The sequence below is a fragment of the Mus caroli genome, chromosome 4, assembly GCF_900094665.2.
Source record: "Mus caroli chromosome 4, CAROLI_EIJ_v1.1, whole genome shotgun sequence".
NCBI classification, from domain to species: Eukaryota; Metazoa; Chordata; class Mammalia; order Rodentia; family Muridae; genus Mus; species Mus caroli.
The window spans coordinates 10671592-10697105 of NC_034573.1; the positions used below are offsets into that span (position 1 = coordinate 10671592).

Here is a 25514-nt window from a genome sequence, read left to right on the forward strand (position 1 = left end):
GTGGTTTAATTAATTAGTTAATTAATTAGAAATGTACATAGGCTTCACAGGACTGAACATTCCTAATCTGAAAAGGTGAAATCTGAAATACTGTGTCATTCTGGTGTTCAAAAAGATTTGGATTTCAAAAGTTTGGAGGTTAGTTTTTTGAAATTAGAGATGCTCAAACTATTTCCCTTAAAAGAGGTGCTTAATCTGTATTGCCTGTATTACCTCTCTTTACCTTTGCTTTCAAAGTCCCACCCCGGATTAAATTCTAAATTTTAGAGTATCTTTATTGAAAAGACAGTATGTGAGTGTTTTAAAACTATTGTGTATTTCTTCTTTTCTGAATTAGAAGTCTGACTAGCATGGGATGTGTCATCCATCTGCAGACCATGTATGCATGTGACTGGACAAAGAATATTTATTCAAACATGGGTGTTTGGAGGCTTAAGTCCACCATTACTTATAAGCATATGACAATAATGACTCTCAACATGAAAGGGAAAGTTTCATAAAGTTATAGACATGTTATAATTCATGGTTAAGAGATAGTGCAGGTGCTTTAAAAGATGTTAAGTTACAGAGCAGTAGTTCAGAAAGTTTCTATAAAGGTGTAGAAAATACTGCTTGAATAAAATGTATTATCTATTATAAAGTAAATGGTACAAATGCTACATGAGAATGAGAATATTTGATGTGAAGGACAGACATGGACGACCTTCATTGTCAACCTTTCCAAGGTCTCAGGAGAATCCTGCTTCAAATAGGAAGCATCACCCTGTCTCCTCCATGTTTTCCTTGCTGCCTCACACCAGCATCGCTTACTGGTCAGTTCTAGTCTTTTCCAGGTTGAGACTTACATTTTCCTTCCTACAGACAGACAAATGGGAAGGCAACTCTAGAACTATTGCAAATAAAACTAGCTGCAGAGCAAAGCTCCCCTGGTTTGTGCAGTCTTTGCCAGGAAATACATGTTCCCCGGACAGTGTGTGTCTAGTCTGTATTGCAGTATTTGTGTGTGTGTGTGTGTGTGTGTGTGTGTGTGTGTGTGATCCTAGAGAGACATGGTTGGAGATTGGATCCCTGTGTCTGTCCCCTCTCTTAACTCGGTATCCTCATCCTCCATGCATCCACCATGTAAATGAATGGGTGATGGAGTGAGGCACCCTGATGACGCTCACATCACTGCACAGTGGAGGTGTGTGTCACAGGGAGCTGGAGGAGCATGAGCGCAAAAGGCAGTGTGATCCATGGAACATGTGGTCACATCTTTACTAGAAATGTTCACAGGGCACAGAAGGCACTCCAGGGGTGTCACTCCTACTGTCCGTAGAGAAGAAATGCCCCTTTAATCACTTCGTTTCTTTAGGAATCCTAACATTTGGAAATGAAATTTAGTTAATCCATTGGCTAAAAATGGGATTTTTTTTCATTAATAGTTTTCAGCACTTATTGTATGCCTATAAAATAAATATTGATCCTAAGGGTCTTGTCAGCTCTCATGTATTTAATTGATTTTGCTCAGATGTACAGTAACTACTTCAAATTCTAACAATTGATTTTAATCTAAAATTAGTTAATCATTGATCCATTTATAATTAATTAAAGGTAATACTTTATTTGTTTTTTTTTTTTTTCTTTTTTCATTTTTTTTTTTTCAAGACAGGGTTTCTCTGTGTGGCCCTGACTGTCCTGGAACTCACTCTGTAGACTAGGCTTGCCTCGAACTCAGAAATCCACCTGCCAAGTGCTGGGATTAAAGGTATGCGCCACCACTACCCGGCTCAAGGTAATAATTTATAATTGGAAAGATGCACAGCATAGTATGCTAGTTTACATATTTATACTGCCAAGTAGCATGAGATTTTAACAGAATGCCATACTGTTTGACATCTTTAAGCAATCCAAACATTACAAAGCCAGTTTGGCTGTTTGCTTTTCTCATGCATGTAGTTTATATCTCCCCTTTCCTTCCCCATATCATTTCTTGGTCTAACAGTCCTGGGATAAGTAGACTTTAATACTAGTGATTCATGAATACTTAAGGTGAATACATATACATATACATATACATATACATATACATATACATATACATATACATATACATATACATATACATATACATATACATATACATATACATACATGGAAAGGACTGTCTTACTTTCTCTTAGAAAATGCAGTTTGTGATCGTCAGTGAAATGTGATGAGTAAAAAGAGTAACAGAAGGGACTGGAAAGATGGCTTGGTGGTCAAGAGCACTGACTGCTCTACCAGAGGTCCCGAGTTCAATTCCCAGCAACCACATGGTGGCTCACAACCATCTGTAGTGGGATCCGATGCCCTCTTCTGGTGTGTGTCTGAAGACAGCAACAGTGTACTCTCAGACATGAAGTAAATAAATCTTTAAAAAAAGGACCAGAAGAGTAATCCTTCCCACTTGTTTAGGCTCCAGGAGGTTTCCTTCCTTCCTTCCTTTGCCGAGGAAGCAATTATTTGATCTTCATAACAAAGGAGCAACATTGTAGTTTTTTTGAGACATGTAATTTGAAAGCAGTATTGTAAATGTCAATCTGAGAGGGGAGCCATATAAATACTCAGTGTGATGTCACATAAAGCAATGCCAGAAAAAGTTGTATTCCTTGAAATAGCTATAAATGAAATAATTGTAAAAAGCAAAATTAAAAATACGCCATAACGGTTCCTCAGAAAATTGGACATAATACTACCAGCAATACCTGTCCTGGGCATATATCCAGAAGATGTTCCAACCGGTAAGAAGGACACATGCTCCACTATGTTCATAGCAGCCTTATTTATAATAGCCAGAAGCTGGAAAGAACCCAGATGCCCCTCAACAGAGGAATGGATACAGAAAATGTGGTACATTTACACAATGGAGTACTACTCAGCTATTAAAAGGAATGAATTTATGAAATTCCTAGGCAAATGGATGGACCTGGAGGGCATCATCCTGAGTGAGGTAACACAATCACAAAGGAACTCACACAATATGTACTCACTGATAAGTTGATATTAGCCCAAAAACTTAGGATACCCAAGATATAAGATACAATTTGTTAAAGGCATGAAACTCAAGAAGAACGAAGACCAAAGTGGGGACACTGTGCCCCTTCTTAGAATTGGGAACAAAACACCCATGGAAAGAGTTACAGAGATAAAGTTCATAGCTGTGACGAAAGGATGGACCATCTAAAGACTGCCATATCCAGGGATCCATCCCATAAGCAGCTTCCAAACGCTGACACCATTGCATACACTAGCAAGATTTTGCTGAAAGGACCCAGATATAGCTGTCTCTTGTGAGACAAGGCCGGGGCCTAGCAAACGCAGAAGTGGATGCTCACAGTCAGCTATTGGATGGATCACAGGGCCCCCAATGGAGGAACTAGAGAAAATACCAAGGAGCTAAAGGGATCTGCAACCCTATAGGTGAAACAACATTATGAACTAACCAGTACCCCAGAGCTCTTGACTCTACCTGCATATGTATCAAAAGATGACCTAGTCGGCCATCACTGGAAAGAGAGGCCCATTGGACTTGCAAACTTTATATGCCCCAGTACAGGGGAACGCCAGGGCCAAAAAGTGGGAGTGGGTGGGTAGGGGGGGGGGAGTGTATTGGGGACTTTTTGGATAGTATTGGAAATGTAAATGTAAATGTAATTGGAACTCACTATGTAGACCAGGCTGGCCTCAAACTCAGAAATCCTCCTGCCTCTGCCTCCCAAGTGCTGGGATTAAAGGCGTGTGCCACCATGCCCGGCTCATTAGGCATTTTTTACCAGTATCTCCAGTTATGTGGCTGTCCTTTGACACAGTCTAATGCATGACATAGTGCAAGTCAGTTGGTGATAGTTCGTAGAGAAATTTTATATTCATTGTTGGCTGAGAGGTAGGAACACTGGGTTTGTTGTTGCCTCGTGGTCTATCCTGACTTCATGTAAGTTCCTGTATGGAGGCCTAATGGCACTGGGATGTAAACTGATATTGCTCTCAAGCTAATATTGCAGCCGTACATAGTATGGCAGTTTTTCTAGAGGTGTTGATTGGAGGAAGGCGTAAGTGGTAAGCTTTTATGGAAGGGTTGCAATATTAAAGGAACCAGTACTAGGTTGTGCAGTAAGGACTGTGCCCACAGCCTTTTCCCTCCACTTGTAACCCTGGTGTGCACTCTTTCACCATCAGAGTTTTCTTTTGTAAAAAAATAATTACCTTTCTGTTATCATACAAGATGATAGTCGTCCTGGTGGCATTGTTATACGTGTATAACCATCGTGCTTTGCTCTTACTGCTTCCCACTGTCTGCAGTGATCCTACTTTCCCATGTGCTTTGATGCCACATGTGGGCTGTTAGCTTCTCTTGATCTCCTGTCTCCTCCATTTATATCCCTTCTATCTCTTTCATAGCCCTGTTTCCATTTCCATCTACATACGGATATATGCATAGATACATGCATAAATATACATATACTTAAATTTAGATTCTGTAAATGAGAGAACATGACGCTTGTCTTTCTGAATCTGGTTTATTTCACTCAACATAATGATCTCTAATACAGCCTATTATTCTGCAAATGTCATAATTCATAATTTAATTTTCTTTATGGCAGGATAAAATTTCATTTTGTACATGTCCATTTTCATTATGTATTTTTCTATTTCTGGATATCTAGGCTGGTCCCATATTATATTCTGGATTCTGTGAACATGGATATCCAAGTACCACTATAGTACATTGTACTGGCTAGTTTCGTGTCAACTTGACACAGCTGGAGTTATCACAGAGAAAGGAGCTTCAGTTGAGGAAATGCCTCCATGAGATCCAACTGTAAGGCATTTCCTCAATTAGTGATAAAGGGTGAAAGGCCCCTTGTGGGTGGGNCCATCTCTGGTCTGGCAGTCTTGGGTTCTGTAAGAGAGCAGGCTGAGCAAGCCAGGGGAAGCAAGCCAGTAAAGAACATCCCTCCATGGCCTCTGCATCAGCTTCTGCTTTCTGACCTGCTTGAATTCCAGTCCTGACTTCCTTGGTGATAAACAGCAGTATGGAAGTGTAAGCTGAATAAACCCTTTCCTCCCCAACTTGTTCTTGATCATGATGTTTGTGCAGGAATAGTAACCCTGACTAAGACATACATATAGGTACATACCCAGTAGTTGAATAGCAGGTCACATAGCAGTTTTAGTTTTAGTTTTATCTTTTAAGAACCCTACTGATTTCTGTAATGGGTGCTCCAGTAAATACTCAACTCCAATTACCCAATTCCAAACTCTTCCTTTCTCTCTTTAGAAAACAGGCAAACAGACAAACAAACAAAAAGCAATCAAACCAGAATAAAAAACAAAAATTTGGAAACCAAAGGTACAAACAAAGGCCAATAAGACAAAAATTACTCAAGCAAAACTTATGAGACCAAAAGTCTACAAAAATACCACTGAATTCATTTTGTGTTGGTAGGCATGGGCTACCTTTGAGTGTGGTTACCCAGTGAGACCCCATTTTGGAATAAACTATTCTTTTCTTTGCCTGTGGTTTTCAATAGGAGAGAGCTTCTTGGTTAGGGATGGGAGCTTGTGTCTGCTTTCCCATCTCAGTGCTCAGACCTTCTCTGGGTTGAACCTGTCTTGCTTTGTGTATACTGCTATAGTCTCTAGAGTTCATATGCATTTTAGCCAATTCTAGCTTTTAACCAAGGAGTGAATCCTGAAAATCTAGCTCAATTCATCATTGTGCTTAGTCTTCTTTTGCTTGTAGATTTACTCCAAAATATTTTCAGGTTTGAGATAATATGTATTACCAGAAATCTTGTAGTTCTCTTAATGTATCATTCAATTCTGTTTAGAGTTTGTATTTGTTTTTTAAATTACTTTTAAGATTCATTTAATTTTATGTTATGTAATCAATGCTTTGCCTGAAGACTGTGCGTGTGTGCGCGTGCACATTTGTGTGCCCCTGGAGGTCAGAAGAAGAGATGTTAGATCCCCAGGACTGGAGTCACAAATGATTGGGAGCCACTATGTGGGTGTTGGGACTTAAAACTGGTCCTCTATAAGAGCAGTTATGGCTTGTAGTCACAGAAGCATCTTATCAAATGCAATTTCATTCTTTTAAAGCATGCTGAAATTTTACCCTCACCCTGGATCTTGAGGCAATAAGAGGTTTTAATGGTTGCTCCTAAGGAAAATGGCCAGCCATGTCCCTGTAGGCCACTCCCTCAAAGGAGGTATTTATAAAGGGAAGGCTGATTTTTGAGGATAAGGAGAGAAAGGTCTTTTCTACTTGTGAGGGAGTCTTTGAGTCAGGGATGTACGCTCAGCTCTATTTGGGGTACATTCTAAGGTCCATAATTCTACTCCTTTGTAATTAGTACTCTGACTGGCTATCAGTGACAGGCTTAGTAAGGCTGGGGACTTACCGGACAATTTTCAATTACTACAACCAAATTTTGTGTTTGATTTCTAATAAGATTTTCAGACTTGCTTGCTTGTTTGCTTGCTTCTTCACTTCTTTCCTTCTTTTATTCTGAGGACTAGGGAATTTATTAGAAGATATGTTATTACACAAAAGGGGGCATGGCTTAGGCTTTGATCAGAGTTTAGGGCCCAGCACTTGGGACAGACAGTCTGGCAGGCTTGCTGAAGAGAACCAGAGTTCAGGAGGCAGAAGAGAGTGTCTCTGTACATCTTTAGTATTCTTAATGGAACATACATGATAAGTTCTCTGCTTCTCCAATGAGCCAAGAGTGTAAAGATCTGAGCCTCCTTATTTCCTTCCAGGGCCTGTACAATCATGGACATCCATTCCTATCACAGACACATAGTAATTATTACTCTTGTAATGATTACGTGAAGCAGCCGTAAATAGACATCACGCTTAACGCCAGGATTAGCCAAGTTCCTCAGGATGACTACACCCATGTTGTGCATCATACGCTCCTCTCTCTCATTGGTGAGGAGCTCAGCATGATGCTTATATAAATCCAGGCTCATCCAACCACTTCTCTGAGTTAGCCCTGTTTGTCCTGAAGTATCTCCTATCAGTGTCTATATTAGTCAATACCTTATCAGAATACAGAAACAACTCAATAGAAACTAATAGAAAGAATTGTTAGCTAGGTATAAACTTGCTAATTAGTTAACTGAAAGGTAAACATCTTTGTCTCAAGTGTCCAGGAGGTAACAAAATGTAGCAATCACGGTTAGGTCCAGTGAGCACACTGCTGAAACTGTTAAAGCTGGGCAGTGTCAGGGGTCCCTGTACTCCTGAAATATGGTGATTGAAGACCTAAGGAGGCTGGCTGGCACTTGGCCTACACAGTGAAGTAGATAGTTGAAGACTGAAAACGGGATTCAGGGTTGCCATGGGAAAGTGCTTTAGCCATGGTGGCAGAGTATTTCAGGGGTGACATTTAGAAAACTAGCAGGTATTTGGAAGCTCATAGGAAGCAAACAGAAGAGACAAAAAAAAAAAAAAAAGCCTCTTTCTTCTGTCTTGGTAGGTTTTCTCCAGCACCTACTAACAGAGCACCTGCAGCCAGCTTGTAGTGTCAGAGCGTGTCTACACAGCTCCACAGTCACAATACTGAACATCTGTTTGGATTTCAGGGTGACCTGGTCACTAACACACTCTGTCTTAATCTGATGTGTGCCAGATACCTCCTTCCAACAGTGGTGTGGTTCTGGGAGACCCATTTCTTTGATTCTGAGAAGGGGAGGAATAAAGAATGGTATTTCCTCTTCTCTGTACTGAGCTGGATTGAGAGCGTTGCCATTGAAAGCAGAGGTCCTGAAAGCAGAGCTCAGCTGGCTTTGTCTTTAAGCCACATTCTCCCAAAGACCACGAAGAAAGTGGAAACGGGGTAAAGGGCAGAGAATAATGCTGGCCTTCTTCTCGGGGGCCCTGCTTCTGTAATAGGATCCTAGGCCATCTCAGACTTTAATGTGATGTCATTTTTCTGTTATGCATCCATCTTTGTTAAGGGCTGGATACAGTGAGTGCACGAGTGAAGAAAGTGAATTCAGTGGGCAGGCATTGCCATTGAAGAGGCTCATAGAAGAGTGAGTGAGGCGGTAGAGGGCCGAGCAGCCTAGTGAGGCAGTGCCAACCGTTAGAATACAGAGATGTGTCTCAAAAAGGAGTACAGATTAATGCACTAGGATGAGTTAGCAAAACGGAGAGACTGTCTGGCGCAGACTAGATGGACGATGCTGATGCTTGTGATGGGAAACTGTAATCTGATCACTTGTGGGTTTGCAGGGTGGTACCACTTCCTTCAAGTGTTGCGGGAGCAGCTCTGTGTCCTTTGATCCCTCCACTTTCGCTGTGTCTCTTTTAGGAGTCTCCGTTTTTCCTAAGAGTTTTTATTACCGTGAAATGATTCCTTCATACTGTTCAGCCTCCCCTGACTCTTTCCTCTTCCTTATTCAGCATACCCCGATCTGATTTTTTCCAAAGTTTTCACTATTAGGTTCTTGACTGTTTCCATCACCTCCCATCTTTACATCTTTCCCTCACACCAACTCTTTGCCTCTTGGAAAGTGACTTCTGTTTTAGGAGGAGCAGAATCACAGAGCCCTTCAGCAGTCAGCATCTCTAGGTTGTTGACTTTCTTTTTTACTATTGTTATTATTTCTTTTATCTATGTATTCACTTCATATCCCAATCACTGCCCCCACTCCAGGCTACACATCCCACAATCCCTTCCCCCTTTTCCCCTTTCTCCTCTAAGAGAGTGGAAACAACCCCCCCCCCCATCCCCCTCCGCCTTGGGTACAATTTCTACAAGGCTAGGTGGGTCCTTTCCTATTGAGGCCAGAGAAGGCAGCCCAGCTAGAAGATATCCCACAGACAGGCAACAGCTTTTGGGATAGCCCCTGCTCCACTTTGGCAAACACATGAAGACTGAGCTGGACATCTGCTACACATTTGTGGGGGGCCTAGGTCCAGCCTGTGTATGTTCTTTGGTTGGGGGTTCAGGAGTCCAGGTTAGTTGACTCTGTTGGTCTTTTGTGGAGTTCCTGCCCTCTTTGGGACCTGCAATTCTTCCTCCTATTCTTACTTAAGAATCCCCATGCTCCACCCACTGTTCAGCTGTGGGTGTCTGTATCTGTCAGCTGCTGGGTGGAGCCTCTCGGAGGACAGCCTTGCTAGACCCCTGTCTGCCAGGGCAGGCAGCATGTCAGTCTCATAATCTGAAGGCTTTCTTTTCAGTAACCTCACAGACTGATTTTACTTCTGATGTGTTGCAAGTCCTTTTAGGTTCGACAATGCTGTTTAGAATTAAGGACTGCAAATACATAGAAAAAAAAGGATCTTTTATTTAATATAACTCCAGAGAAGATGTTCATTGCTTAAATATCTACCAAGAATCTTAAAAAATGGAATTTCTTACTTAATAGTGAGCTGCAATTCTGAGATCACAGTAACCTTTTTTATTTATAAATTTCCCTGAGGTTCAGCTCTAGTGATTTCTTGTAGAAGTGAAAGGAGATGGAGTGAAGAAATTGAAATCTTAATTGCTGTTGGAGTAACTGCTGTAACTTTCACAATTGCAGGTCTCTTATGGGAGGAGAGAGAGCTGTCAATGCAGGCTTCCTTTGGGTAAATTCTGAGGGAGAGATGCCAAAAGTTCAGGAAGTGTCTTTCAACTGCCTTAGGGCTACAGTGATGCACAGAAAATTATAATGAAATGCCTAGAAGTGCTGGTTAGTGGAGCAATGAGGCTACAGAATCTGCTTTTCTATTCACCTGTTAGGGCAAGCTGATATCCCCTGACTTTGTCACCTCCAAGGGCATGGGTTAGAAGGACCATTTGTTCCACAAGGAAGGGAGGTTTTTTTGTCTGTTGGTTTGTTTTTGTTTTGTTTTGCTTTTGCTCCAATGTAGAGCCATTTTATAAGGATGCTGGCTCTCCAATGTAGAGCCATTTTATAAGGATGCTGGCTCTCCTCTGAGGGGACTGGTAGTGATATGTTTATTTAGTCTTAATTTACTGAAAGACAATATTATACCCAATGCACTTCAGCTCTTTGTGAGTTCACTGAACCATTCAGTAGCTATGTAGTGACTATCAGCCAGATAGGGGGCATTGTAAGAGTGCTAGGGACTGAGTTATTAACAAGCCAGACATGCTTTAGGTACATGGAGCTGACTGTCTCTTCAGTTTTAAATTTAAGCATCTCTGGTTATTCCACCACACCTCTGAAAGAGCAGATATGAACATATTTTGTCATTAAGGGCTTTTCTTGCTTGACAGACTAAAAATCATAGGTCAATCTTTGAGGTAAAATTCATAGCAGTTTGTATTTTGCATTTCACGTAATTGTTATAACTGACATTTTATTCTTAAAAAAACAAAAACAAAAACAAAAAAGACACAGGTTATTGGAGGTGAAAAGTTGACTTGGTGGTTAAGAGAATTGGCTGTTCTTCGAGAAGACCCAGGTTCAATTCCCAGTGGCTGCTCAGCACTGTCTGCAACTCCAGTCCCAAGGGATATGATGCCTCTTCTGGCCTCCTTGAGTGCCAGGCATGTATGTGATGCACAAGCATGTATGCAGACAGAACACCCATACACAAAATTATAAAATATTAATAAAACCCACTCAATTTTGTTATTTTTACTTGCATGCATGCATCTGTGTGAGTGAAGACAATGTGTATACAGGTACCCAGGGAGGCCAGAAGAGGGCATCATGTCTGTTGGAGATAGGATCACAAGAGGTTATGAATTGCCCAGTATGGGTGCTGGGAACTGTGGGTCCTCTGCAAAAGAGCAAGCGTTCTTCACTCACTGCCGAGCCATCTCTCCAGCCCACCCACCCTTCCTTCCTTCCTTGCTTGCTTCCTTCCTTCTTTTGTTTTTTGTGCATGTGTATGCATGTGTGTGTATATGTGTGTCTGACTGCACATGACTGCCCCCTTTCCTCCTTTGAGTCCCTTCGACCTCTTCCCTCTCACCCCAAACCTCCCCTTAAATTCATTGTATCTTTTTGTTATTTGTTGTATGTATGGATAAATGCACGAGAGAGAGAGAGAGAGAGAGAGAGAGAGAGAGAGAGAGAGAGAGAGAGAGAGAGAGAGAGAGAGAGAGAGAGAGAGAGAGAGAGAGAGAGAGAGAGAACACACACACACACACACACACACACACACACACACACTGGTAAGTACACGGTTACATACCAGCTGACCACTTGGAATAGGATGCCCAGTGAGGTCCTCACCCTGTTTCTCCTGCTTTCAGAAGCTTTCGGTGCCTGTTATTCTTTTTCCTCATGAGGCTTACTTCTGGTATTTCTGGTATATCACATGAACCTAGGCATAACTCTGTCCCCACTCAATCAAATCTAGACTCTGTCTCACAAATCAAAACTATTTCGGCAACAGTAGGAAATAGTTACGTGCGTTTGTGTGTATCTTTGAGTTATGAGATTTTTTTTTCAAAAGTTTTATTTCCATGGGTATTTAGGCTTATAAACCTGCCCCCCTTTCCCAAATATTTGAAAGAAATTGGGAAACAAAATTTGGTAAAGGAAAAGGAATGTGTTTGCAGTTTGAGCATCGATAAGGAGGGATTCTAATTCCCTTCTCATCTCACCTGTGACCATCTTGGAGTTTGTAAGAGGCCATGAACAAAGGGTGAATTTAATGGTGAGATGAGCTGATCAGTTCCTGGAGGAAGGGACCTGGACCCCGAACACTCTCACTTTTTCTGTTATGACGTCAGCTTTTTGTTTAATCCATGGCCAACGAAAATGGAATCTTAAAGATACTTCACGTTGAAGCGGGACAAACTCCAGGGTCTTTGTGGCTTATGAGATCCCTGTTTATGCCCAGAATGCCAGTGTGTGTTTGCTTGGCAGAGTCCTTTGTCCATTCCTTTTCACATGTGGGAAAAAGACATCTGTAGTCTGATGGCTGAAAGAGAAACACAAGTCTTTCTCTAGAACATCTTCTTCCCTGCTCAGGCTTCAGCACAAGATCAAGGTTAAAAGTGTGTTAGAGACTCTCATTAACTTTCTAAGACCCATATTTTCTTCTGATCATAGTCATTTTACTGCACCAGTATATATAGAAAACAAATGCACTCAACATATGCTATGTGTAAGTGATTATAATCACTGCACTTTTGTTGACCATTTTTTTCTAGTAGGGAGGGATTTTATTTGTTTGTTAATTAATTAATTAGTTAATTAATTAATTTATTTATTTATTTATTTATTCTTACTTGACAGTCTTTCTGTTGCCATATGAAACAGTGTCTGGAGAGGTGGTGACAGCACTGGGTAAACAAGAATCTACCAAGGGTCAAAACAGACAGAGAGAAAAGTTTGTTGACGTATACGTCAAGAATGGCAAGTTCTTAGAGAGCAGATGGCTGAGGGGATCGAGGTTCTAGGAGGGGATGGGGATTCTTTTTATAACAGTCGATGGGACGTTACTTGGTCTTCTCTTGTGAGCCATTTGTAGGCATCCCTATGTGCACACACAGGTGAGCATCTTAGTGTCTAATGGAATAAAATCTACAGTGTTGTCTCTCTGGGTTGGACATTTTAATAAAGTACTGGGCATCAAACTTTAAATGTCATAAATAGCTGTGATTACTCTCCAAACAGGTCATGACCCAGTTGTTACAGCATGGGGATCTCAAGCCTTCTGTCACTGCATCCATTGCCTTGTATTTTTTTGTAATCCTCCTGTCTCACCTTACCAAGTACTGGAATTACAGATTCACTAGTATACGATTTTCAGTTAGACAGAAACTACTACTGCCTGCTATCCAGATGAATGCAAAGGAATGGAGTGGATATTTTGAGTAAAGGAAATTCCCCACTTGCAGGAGACCTAAACCACCGAATTTGCGTTTATCAGTTAAGAATCATTCTCCTGGACGACACAGTTACATGCATATTTACTCTCTGCAACAAGGACAGGTCAGCTAGTGTTAACATTTAAATACAGAGGAAGTGTTTTAGTAATTTTTACTGTACATCTAAGGCTTCTATGCTCAAACTAGCCCCAGTTTCTGATTCAGTGTACAATCCTTTCAGCTGAACTCCCACCTCCATATACAGCCATCGCCAGTCCAGGAACAAGTGGTATTCCCGTGATCAACTGTCGTGTGTGCCAATCTCTAATCAACCTGGATGGTAAACTTCACCAGCATGTGGTTAAGTGCACAGTTTGCAATGAAGCTACGGTAAGTGGCAATTTCCATTAAAGAGCATGGGTCACTAACAGATGCCATATTTCTAAAGGGAGTTCTTTAGTAGTATTATTTAAGTGCCAGTGTAGTATACAAATACGGTGATCCTTTTCATTTTCTCTCCTGCCTGTCTTTCTTTTATTATATAATAAAGTCTCTACATGGTTAGGATAACACCATTAGAAAATTTCTTGCTTAATTTAAATATAGTGTTCCTTTGGTTCTTTATATATTGTGGGCATTTATATTTCTCTTCAGTATATGTCCGTTTTTATTTTAGTGCACATCTACTGGGTTTTACTGCATATGTCATCTTTATGTAGAATACTATTTATTTAATATCCATATCAGTATTCTTTCTCCTTATTTATGACGTTATTATTACTTTCTGTACCATACTGCTTGTTTGCAAGTAGCTTAGTGTTCCACTTCCTAGATATCAATGCAATGTAATTTTTAAATACTTGAAGGCTACTTTTAAAAAGCAGATCTTTAGGGCTGGAGAGATGGCTCACAGATTAAGAGCACAGACTGCTCTTCCCGAGGTCCTGAGTTTAGTTCCCAGCAACCACATGGTGGCTCATAACCATCTATAATGTGACCTTGGACCCTCTTCTGGTCTATAGAATTATATCCAGACAACACTGTATACATGGTAAATAAATCTTAAAAAAAATAGCTGATCTTTGGGAAGAATAACTAAACCTAAATCTTAATGGAATAAATTTTCTGTGGGAAGAAAAAACAATTTTTTATAGTTTAAATTAGTACCTGGTAAGAGATATACTATTTTGTTGATCTCTGTTCCTGCTTGTATAGTTAGACTTTAATTTTTTTCAGTCTGTTTTGAAATCTGCAATTAAATATGAATTGAATTTTAGTGTTTGTATTTTCTTCCAGTTTGTAAAGTTATAAATCAGTCTGCTAGTGGTCATTGTCTCTGTGAACCACAAAGCAAAGATACCAGGCTTCAGATGTTTAAAAGTTGTAACATAAAACTCTAATTCATAAAGCCATGTATTTCATTACAATTTTTTTCCAGTAAGGGATAGCCTACCACTTAGAGAAGCATATCATGATAAACAGTCATAACTACAAAGCTAGCTAGTGTGTAAGTTGATCAATGGGTAGTGAATTTAGTCAGGATCATCTTCTATTGTGCTCTTTGTAAACTTGGCAAGCAAATAAAAGGAGTAAGGCAAAAGTACTAATTTTAAAAGCCAGAACTTTGAATCTTTCCTTGGATTTAATATCTTCTCTCATTCTGCTGTATCAATCTATATGCACTTTTTTTTTTTAAAGATTTATTTATTTATTATATGTAAGTACACTGTAGCTGTCTTCAGACACTCCAGAAGAGGGTGCCAGATCTCGTTACGGATGGTTGTGAGCCACCCTGTGGTTGCTGGGATTTGAACTCTGGACCTTCGGAAGAGCAGTCGGGTGCTCTTACCCACTGAGCCATCTCACCAGCCCTATATGCACTTTTTAAAAAATTGAAACAGTGTCTTTGTGTATCTGTGTGTGTGTGTGTGTGTGTGTGTGTGTGGAGAGGGGCGTACATGTGCTTATGGAGGCCAGAGGAGGATGTTTTTCTCTTTCACTCCTGGCCTTGTTCCTTTAAGACAGTGTCTCTCACTGAAGCACATTAGCTTTGAGCTAGGCTGACTGTCTAGAGTTTCTCTCTGCCCCTGACTATCTCTGGAACCTACAGTGAGGGGTTACAGGTGTGTACAGTCATGCCTTTCCTTGCATGCAGAGGCTAGGAATTTGAATTCAGCTTCTCAGGCTTGCACAGTTAGTAGTTTTATCCATGGAGCTGTCTCCCCAGTCCCTGCAGGCTCCTCATCTTCTTACATAGCCCAGGCTATCCTCATGCTCATGATCCTCCTGCCTCAGTCCCTAGGGGCACTGGGGTTACAAGAGTATGTCACTGTGCTTGGCATTTGTTAATGAATAAGAACAACACACAAGCAAAAGTTTTGCCTTTTTTTTTTTTTTTTTTTTTTAAAACAGGATAGAGTCAGTCATTCATGAAACCTTAAGTTTCTGAAGATTTGGCAGAGTCAGTCAGTTAGTGTTTTGACCAGGGCAGTTTGCTGCTTTGGTGCCTAAAGGAAACTATGTCTTTCTTTTCATGATTATCACCTCTGACCAAGTAAAGAAATGTAAACAATTGTGAAGATGGTATCGTGCAATCAGATTGCCTTGTTTCTTAGCTCTAACCTTACAGAGAGGGAAAGGTGAACAGAAAGCGCTGAGGAGTGCCGAGCCATGTGACTGGATAATGTCTCACATGTGATGTGATCTTATGCTTTCTAGTGAAGAGCTGTGAGGCACCAGGAATGGCTTCGGAGAATCCTAGGTAGAAATGTCAGAGCTAAAGAGTGAACTAGGTTCAGGCCCAGCAGTGAGATTCCCTCCACTGTCTCAGGCTACTACCGTGATCCTTTCTGAAATCTGGCCTGAGTCTTGGTTCTCTGACAGGAAGCTGCTCTGTCTGTCAGGTTAAATGGCCCGGAGCTGCTTGTCAGCCTGAGATTCGGAGGCTGACAGATGGGAGAGTGAGTGCCAGTCTCTGCACAGTGGCTGTATTGCCGAGGCGTCGTGTCTTAAACTGTGACTTCATTAGATGAAAATAATACCAATTTCACAGGATTGCTGTGGAAACAGGAATAAAGCACCTAGGAGAGTTATTGGCAAAGCAACTTTTGTTGTTGTTATTTGAGACAGGATCTCACTGTGTAGTTCTGGCTGTCCTGGAGCTCACTCTGTAGACCAGGATGGCCCAGGACTCAGAGATCCACCGGCCTCTTCTTTCTGAGAGCTGGGATAAAGGCGTGCTCCACCACACTTACTTTTGCCAAATGATAATTTTAGAATATATGCTTGGGTTGGAGAAATGGCTCAAAGGTGAAGAGCATGTGTTGCTCTTGCAGAGGACCTGGGTTCAGTTTCTAGCACCCCTTTGGCAGCTAACAACAGGGTTGTGACTCCAGTTCCAGTGGAGTCTTTACCCTCTCAGAAGAGGGCCAGAGCCAGTGGTGCTGCACGCATGTGGTGCACAGACATCCCTTTAGGCAAAAGAGCCATACACATAAAAGAAAATTAAATAAATATGAGAACAAAACAAACAAACAAACAACATGCTCAAGGGCATGACACAAGGTGGCACTTAGAACTAGTCTCAAAATCTAACTTAGTTGCTTTGTGTTATAAGTAAAAAAAATGATGTCTAGAAGTGAGAAAATTAAAAAAAAAATGTGTGAGAATCTTTTTCATTGTCAAGCACACATTTGTTTCATGGCAAATTTTGAATAACATAGATAAATAGCAAATATGTATAAGACCAAATTCTATTTTTCTTGGTATTTTATATTCTATAGCTGTATGTATATTCTTGATGTTTGTGAATTTTAAGCATTCAGGTTTAGTAACCTGCAATATATTTAATAAATTATAGATTGTTTTTGCTAATCTTTATGGCAGTTAATTACTTAAAATATTTGGATTTTTTTTAAAAGATAAAGATTACAAAAATAATAAAATGTTTGGGCACTTTTTGATTTCTGTAGTCTTATGTAACAATATACTCATAATAACGTGGAATGCATTTAATATGCTAAGCATATCATACATTTAGCCTACTGAGCATTCCAGGTTACCAGGAGTCACTGTATAGTGTATATAGTGTGGGTCATCACCCCTGTCGATCACGTGGCTGAGAACTGTAACTTGCAGTTGATGCCCAGCTTCTTCAGAGAATCTCATAGTGCATATTGCTTTGCTAGCCCCGAAAAAATTGAACATGCTATGTCTGTTTTCTACCAAGCACAAACTTCTTTCTTTACGTCACCAAGATGTAATGATAGATAGGAATCCTTCCCAAGTGCCCAGCGTCCTCACTGCACAAGTGTTAACATTTATGCCGTAGAAAAGTTTATTTCTAAATAGATTTTACTAGGATAAATTTATCAAATGCAGAAAATTATTATTGAATCAAACTACCATGTACTCCTTTTTGCAGTTTTATTTACCTTCCTTTTTTCTCCCTTCTCTTTCTTTTGTATGTCTCTATCTTCCCTTTCTTAAGTGTATGGGAGTTTTGCTTACATGGATGTCTGTGAACCATATGTGTGCAGTGTCCATGGAGACCAGAAGAGGGAGTCAGATCCTGTAGAACTGAACTTTCAGACTTTTTATTTTTTGAATTTTTTTTTATTGGGTATTTTCTTTATTTACATTTCAAATGTTATCCCCTTTCCTGGTTTACCTCCCACAAACCCCCTATTTCATTCTGCCCTCTCCCTGCTTCTATGAGGGGGTTCTCCCACACACCCACCCAGCTATTAAAAACAATGACTTCATGAAATACTTAGGCAAATGTATGGAACTAGAAAATATCAACCTGAATGAGGTAGCCCAGTCACAAAAGATCACCATGGTATGTATTCACTGAGAAGTTGGATATTAGCCCAAAAGCTTGGAATACCCAAGATATAGACCAGATGAAGGAAGGAAGACCAAAGTGTGGGTGCTTTGGTCCTTCTAAGAAGGGGGAACAAAATACTCAAGGGAGGAAATATGGACCAAAAGTGTGGAACAGAGACTGAAGGAAAGGTCATCCAGAGATTGCAGATGGTTTTGAGCCTGGAAATTACACCCTCCCCCACCCCCACTCCACTAGCAGAGCAGCTAGTGTTCTTAACCACTGCACCATCTCCCCAGCCCCTGCATTCTTATCTTATGACCTAGTTCACATTTCCCGAACTGTCTCCCTAGCGTCTTTGGGAAGGAAACACTTCTAGTTCAGCAGTTACACCAGAATCATAGATTGCATTAAGATACTAGATTACTTTCAACATTCTTTTATCTGAAATTTTTGTCTCCTTTTGTCTTTCTATTGCTTTTGTGTTTTGACCAGAACAGGCAAGGTACTTTGTAGACTGTTTCTCGGGCTGAGATGTCTCCTCTTTTCTCATGCTTGGCCTTAGGCCATGGCCTTTGATAGGAGCACCACAGAAAACATCTGTTCTTCGTAGTGTGGCTATTCAGTTTAGCAAGCTTAAGTTCTAGTATGGCAAGAAGTGTTTTCTTCTACGCTATTTAGTCTCAGTTTAAATAATAATAAAAAATACTAGTCTTTGGAGCAACTGCAAGTTTTGAAGTTTGATGTTTCCATAAAATTAGCTAATCACTTCTATTGAGTAGTTTAAGAAAACGAATGAGCCCTCTTTGCTCTGCCTGCCACTGCTTTTGCTGAGTGTGGGTCCAATTTCTGTTTCTATGTAAATGGACAGCTATGTGATCTTATCTTCGGAACTCTAAGGAGAAGACAACCAGCATGCGCTGCCTGTTCTCCACTATGAAAAGACCCGTGTAAACTTACTTTGAAATGTGTTCTTTACTGCAAATCGTCACAGTCCTCAAACTTCAAGTGCTCACCAACCAACATCTTTGCCATGGGAAGCCATGTGCAGTGGACCCTTTCTTAGAGTCTACTTCGGTAGCACGGTTGGGCCTTCCAATTTCAAGTAATCCTTTCCTCCATAAATACAAATGATTTGTGACTTGTATATTGGTTGATTTTTCTGTGTTTGCATTTTCTTCCATTATCTAGCCAATCAAAACCCCCCCAACAGGGAAGAAATATGTTAGATGCCCTTGTAATTGTCTACTCATTTGTAAGGACACATCTCGGCGAATAGGATGTCCGAGACCCAACTGGTAAGAGACAAAGATTCATTCATTCATTCATTTGTGCATTCACCAAGTGTTTATTAAAGCTCTTTGTGTTCTAGGCTTTGTCCCAGACAGTCTTTGTCCTCAGTTATTACAAAGCATAGATTTTTCTTGTTATTGTTGTTAAAGGGATGATAGACTTAGGACTTGTCAGTCAGAATTGTTTGTAGGATATAATATTTTTTTGAATGGACAGTGGATATTTTCTTTTTAATGGGCTGTAATAAATCAGTGACTCATTGGACTTATTAAAAATAACTAGTTAGTTTACCTTTGAGATAATTAATTTTAACCCAGGCGACAATTTTTATCATGTGTCTTCTTGTATGCTATACAAGTGTCTGTATAATATATGTAATAATGCCTGGGATTGATTGCCTATGCCACATGCAATTATGCATGTCCTCACATGCAAGTCTATAAACACCTTCACTGTTTTCTTGTTCCTGAAACTTCTCTGGTCTTTTGGCCATCAAATGCATCATCTGACTGGAGAATTAAAAGGAAGCATGGACCCCACGTTCCTTTCCTTCCTTCTCTGAGTGAATAGGTATCAAGCCATGCCAGGCTTTTCGGAGAGATTTGGTTTCAGCTCAGCCCTTGGTACTTTCATGACAGACACATTTATTAATGTGGAAAAAACACTTTGTACATTCATCTTCTACCAAATTCAAGTTGTCTGTATAGATTAAGGAAAAAAAAAACAACTCTTCTCTGGTTTGAAGTTACAAAAATTTCGAAATGGCAGTTAAGTGATTCCTGGGGACTGGAACTCATGTCATAATATAGCTTGTCTTTATATGTCTATATATATTTATATATTTATATGTCTCTATATGTATTTATATATTTATATGTCTATATATGTATTTACTTTCCTTTTGAAAGATTATTAGTACTTTCTGTGATTTGGGGGTCCAGGCTTTGATACCTGATTTAGTTAGTTTACTTTCCTGTAGACTGTTTCCGGCTGAGTGTTCTGGGTTTGCCTTCGGTCTACTTGTTGGGTTAAGGAATTTGCTTGCTTTTTCTTTCCACAGTCGACGCATAATTAACCTTGGCCCCGTAATGCTCATTTCTGAAGAACAACCAGCTCAACCTGCATTGCCAATCCAGCCAGAAGGTACAAGGGTAGTGTGCGGACACTGTGGGAACACATTCCTGGTAAGTAGCTGTATGTTGGTCATAGGACACTAATCTGTACATCTAGGTCATCATGAGGACTGTTTATAGTTGTATAGTTTTATCCAAGTGTACATTGATCACAAAATTAAAATAGAATCTTATTTATGTAGCTGCTGAGTCCAGAGTTTGGCAGGGTATCAAATATCCTTTGTGAATTAGACAAAGATGCATCCAGCTTTAGTTATGTGGGTGGTTTAAGCAACTAAGTCTTACCATGCCTCTCACTGTACTTAGTGGCAAAGTACACATGTTTAACCCAGCTTTACAGCTTCTAGAAAATATAAGAATTCAAGAAAAATTCTTACACGATTTATGAAAAATGTTCTGAGTTTAAAATTTTTACTTGGAGTAAAGGAAATTAATTCTGATACCTGTGATTAGAGAAAACATTGGACAAAATCTAAAATACAAGTATTTTGATGTGAGCAATTCTAGATTTGTTGTTTTAGTACTACTAACTTCAACTCACAGTAGACTTTTAAAGAATGAATTTCATAATGACTCCCCCCATCAAGTAGGATAAGAGAGGATTTCGTCAGCTGGGCATGGTGATGTACACCTTTAATCCCAGAACTGTGGGCAGGGACGACGGGCAGGCAGATCTTTGAGTTCCAGGCCAGTCTGGTCTACAGAGTGAGTGCCAGGACAGGGAGGGTGATTTTTTTTTTTTTTTTTTTTTTTTTTTATTCAATATTTTAGTGAAAAGAGTTAACTTTAGGTCCTTAGTGTTGAGTCTTGGCAAGGAAGCCCATGAGCGCCACCATGGGATGAACGAGCTTAACAAATGTGATGGCTTTTTCCGTTGAAGTGTTTATTGTATTAAAGCAGTTTGTATGCACATTTTCTAAATATCTAATTGGGCTTGGGACCTCCTCATCTACCTGATTACCAGCTCCTGTCCCTCAGATGCCTTCAGCTCTTCCAGCTGCTTGACTGACAGCAGTTTTCTGTGTTCAAGCTGTTCCTTTTTTCCTATTGGTCATAACTTTGCCAGATTTGAGGTGAACATTTACACTCATACCCTCTTCCTCCTGTCCTCACCCTTGTTTCCTTTCCTTATTCCCAGTGGGCTTAGGGTGTTCCTTAGTATTCCTCATGCTATATCTGATTAGAGCAATCTTGGTGTCCTTCCCCCGTCCCCCCAGCAATCTTGTTCACAGCTGAAACATGTGACATAGCCCCAATTTTATCACATGAACGTCAGTGTTTTGTTGGAACTGTAAATATGTGCCTGCTGTTTTCTGTGTGCAGGCTATTAGTTCTTTACATCATGTTTTAGATGTATAGATATATTTAATCAGATGTGTGTCAAATCTTTTATTTTAGCTCTCTGCTCCGTACCTGTCACCCTGGACCCTCCTGAAAGGTCTGTTTCAGGCTCCAGACTTGCATCACGTGTTACCTTGGCAGTTGCTGACTTTGTCCTCCTGTGAAGGGACAGGAAGTAAACTCTAATCTCTAGACCTAGTTTTTAATCTAACATCAAGTTGCATAAGAATTTAGCTATTGAACTTGAGGTTTCCAGTTGTTCCTTTTGGAAAGTTGCAGACTTTTTCCAGGGATAGATAAAGAGACTTTGACTGTTCTAATTTCAGGACCTTCCTTTTCGACCTATTCCTCTGTATTTCTCCTTGTTTTTCTTTCTCTTTCATTTTCCTCATTGATTTGAAATTTCATGAGGACATGTTCCAGGGAGAGTATTCCGTGGGCTTCTGGGATTATTTCAGATGATCTAACTAAGCTTCAATACCCAAAAGCCTTTCAAATTCTGTTTCCTTTCATGATAATCTCTTCCTCACGGCATCGTTCAGAAATACTTTTTAGGAGGTGATATTTTCCTCAATGCTTTTCTATGTTTTGTCCTCATTTTTTTTTTTTTTTTATATATGTGTTTCGTTCATAGTAGAAATTTGACTCAAATGTTTATTTAAGTTCCCTTACTGGACTCTACATGTAGACAGAGGCTAGATGATTTCTTTTTCATTTTCTCCTTTTCTTTGAAAAAATTGTCATTCTTAAATACCTACAAATCTGCTGAGGCACCAGTTTCTCTGGGGAAAGCTTCTCTGATATCCTGGGAAAGTGGGAACTGGGATACAGCATTCTAGGCAATAATGGAGTGACGTCCTTACCCCTGCGTAGGCCGCAGACTTTTAACTCTGTTGATTTTAGAATAGTCCCTCCACTTTACTAAGGTCACAGGAAATTGTAAGTCACAGGCTTGTTAGCTTAGTTCCCTTTCAGAGTAAATCACTCTTCTCTTGTATATGTTGCATGAGGCATGCTTCTGGCTGTGTAGTCTGGAGAGAGTTTGCAAGGAACACCATGGTATTTGGTTGTCAGCCTTGTGATGTAGCTGACAACCGGAAATCACACATATATTTAGGAAGCTCAACTTACATTTATATACATGTGTACATTAAAATCATCACAATCAAACAAGCTAACATTTAGATAATTTTTAGTGTGTCATGAAAATAACAGTTAGACATTCACTATCTGCTTTCTTCATCATTTCAGAAGATGAGACAACGTCATTAGCTGTAATTGCATAGTAGACTGATCCTAATTCTTCTTTACCCTTCTTGAGCCACTGGGATGGTCCTGTCCTTTCTGCCTCTATGGGTTTCACTGTTTTCACTTCTGTCTATAGCCGTGATCATACAATGTTAATCTTTCCATGTCTGACTTGTTTCCTTTAATATGATATCCTTCATGTTCACTTATGTTGTCATAAAGTGGTATGATCGCCTTCCATTTTAAAGACTGAACTATCTCATTTCATGGGCATACCACCATGTCTTGATCTGTCAGTAGATTTATGAGTTGTTTCTTCATTTTGGTTACTGTGACTCAAGCCTCAGTAGGCATGGAAGTCTGATGCTCCTTGTTTTTAGCACAGCCTCCAACACCCAATTTGAAGGTATATAATAGTTCAAATACCTGACCTGCTAGACATTTCCTCAGTGGGAACCTGCCTGCTTTCTCTGGCATGTGTCTCAGCTAGTTGTTTCATTTTAGTATCTGGAAATCACTTGCTAAGATTTTGATTTCTGCTAAACACAATTTAGATGCCATTTGTACTCTGGTTTTCTTGTTGCTGTTTGTTTGTTTTTGTTTTTTTCCCCCCTGTATTTCAAGAGAGGGATTCTTTGTATAGCCTTGGCTGCCTTGGGGCACTCTCTGTAAGTCTGGCTTAGAACTCAGATCCATCTGCCTCTGCCCCCCCTAGTGCTGGGATTAACAGTAAGGATGGCCACCTCTACCTGGCTGTAGCCTTCATCTTTAAATTCACTTCATACCATTTTAGCTGTAGTTGGAGAAGGACATAGATGTTTATTCGTTCATTCAATTGTGTGCATTTCATAAGATTTCAGATTTCTCTGATCTAGGATCTTAGGATCTAAGAAATAAATCCTCTTGTTTACATTATATTTTATTGATTAGCACAGTGCATACATAAATTAGAAAATATACTTGGGATAAGTCACAGATTTCTGTTTACAATCACCTCAAATTGACTTAGTACAGATTAGCATGCTTTATAGATGTCAGCAGACATAAAGTACATTGACTTGGCTACATAAATGTTAAACACGACTGTAGCTTTTCATCTCACATGAAGAAACTGCCCTTTGAATGTGATATCATTTAAAACTCTTCAGAACAGACGTCTTCTCAACTCACTCAGGGATCGCTTTCTACGATGATCATGTGTTCTTTATATTTTATATTTTTAATCTTTCCATAGCTTATCTTTGTATCTACTGTACAAAAGAGCTAATGTAATTCATTAAAAAAATAAAGAGTGTGTGCACCAAGTTCTGAGCAGATTCCCATGAAAATCATGGCAAGCATTCTCTATTTTTGTAGAGTTTTCTAACCTAGTAGGATGGGAAAGATAATTGAGAACGCTGTGAAGTGTATTAAGAGTATGAGAGATGTTTGAATACAGAGAGTCACATAACCTAAAAGACAGGGATTATCCTAGGGTAGAAAACTGTGCAAGTGCTTTATGTAAGGTTGGCAAGATGGCTAAGCAGGTAAAGGCACTTGCTGCCAACCCTGATAAACCTAGTTTAAACCTAGAAAGCCACATGATAGAAGGAAAGAACTGATTCCCACATTGTCCTCTGGCCTCTACAATGTGAGTGCACACACACACACACACACACACACACACATACACACGTAAAATAAAAAAGAAAAAGAATTGTAAAAATGCTCATTAAAAAAGGAAGTTTTTACACTTAGATATATGGGTATCATGCAAATAAGTAAAATATTTACTTACTTACATAGATAAGTAAATAATAAAATAATATTTATTCACTTAGATATTTTGCTCTATGTAAGCCACAGCCTTATGTTTAGAGTCAAATCTTCTACTAACATGTAGGCCAGGCAACTGAGTCAGATGATCATGTTAGCCTATGTTACTCACGCAGTAACAATAATTAAAAACATAAAATGTTTATCCAGAAGAGATATTTGGTTTAAAGTACAGAATGCAAAGATGATTTGAAAACCTCTGGGAAGTTATTTTAGTAATAAGTGAGAACACTGTCAGTACTAAAAGGATGGGGATTGGTGTTGATGGTTTCAGGTTAAGGAGAGAAGCCCATCGGGGCTGGGAGCTCAGTGCTAACTTGTCACCTTTCAATAGTCAGGCTTATAATTCCCAAGTTAGGTTGGTTCAGCGTTTACTACCTGATGCTGTCTCAAGACCTGCCTGGACTTACTCACACAGTTTAGGAGAACGAGAGTTGTGTTTGCAAAGTCTATTTAATGTCATATTTATTTAGTGGGACAATCAAGTATTAGTCTACAAATAATTTCATATATTGGGAAGTGACAGACTAGAACAATAAGACTTTTTTTGTATGTACTTTGGTATTTTTCCTGTGTGTCACTGTTAACATCCGAAAGGGAGTTTTTATGTCACATGTCCAAATATTGTTTCTCATCCAAACTATTTTGAGGGAATCCTGTGGTCAGATAACAGTGACTATTTTGAAAGTCATGTTCAGAAAATAGTTTCCTAGAAGAAATAAAGTGAATATGCAGGCTTCAACTAGTCCACCAGGAATATAAAGAAATTTCTTAGCATGCAACAGAGGTTAATACGGAGTATCCTGGGCATAGGTATGCACATGTTGATAATAGGCATATTCATCCTGACCATGGCTAGTGTTCTTTTATAGAACTACCCAACATACTAAACGTGCTGAGTCACAGATAATGGGTCAGAGACACAATTCACCAAATGTGCTGAGTAACAGTTCATGGTTCAGAGACACAGCTCACTAAGTGTGCTGAGTCACAGTTCATGGTTCAGAGACACAGCTCACTAAACGTGCTGAGTCACAGTTC

At 39.8% G+C, this 25514-nt stretch overlaps 1 protein-coding gene across 1 annotated transcript in view; it reads left to right on the forward strand.

Annotated features, from left to right (window-relative positions):
- Pip4p2 (phosphatidylinositol-4,5-bisphosphate 4-phosphatase 2) overlaps positions 1 to 25514 on the forward strand; it is a 53160-nt gene that overhangs the window by 11144 nt on the left and 16502 nt on the right. Inside the window, exons 2-4 of the mRNA XM_021160242.2 lie at positions 13060 to 13208; positions 18835 to 18941; positions 19997 to 20120. Of these exons, the coding sequence (XP_021015901.1) occupies positions 13060 to 13208; positions 18835 to 18941; positions 19997 to 20120 (380 nt within the window). The remainder of the gene's footprint in view (positions 1 to 13059; positions 13209 to 18834; positions 18942 to 19996; positions 20121 to 25514) is intronic.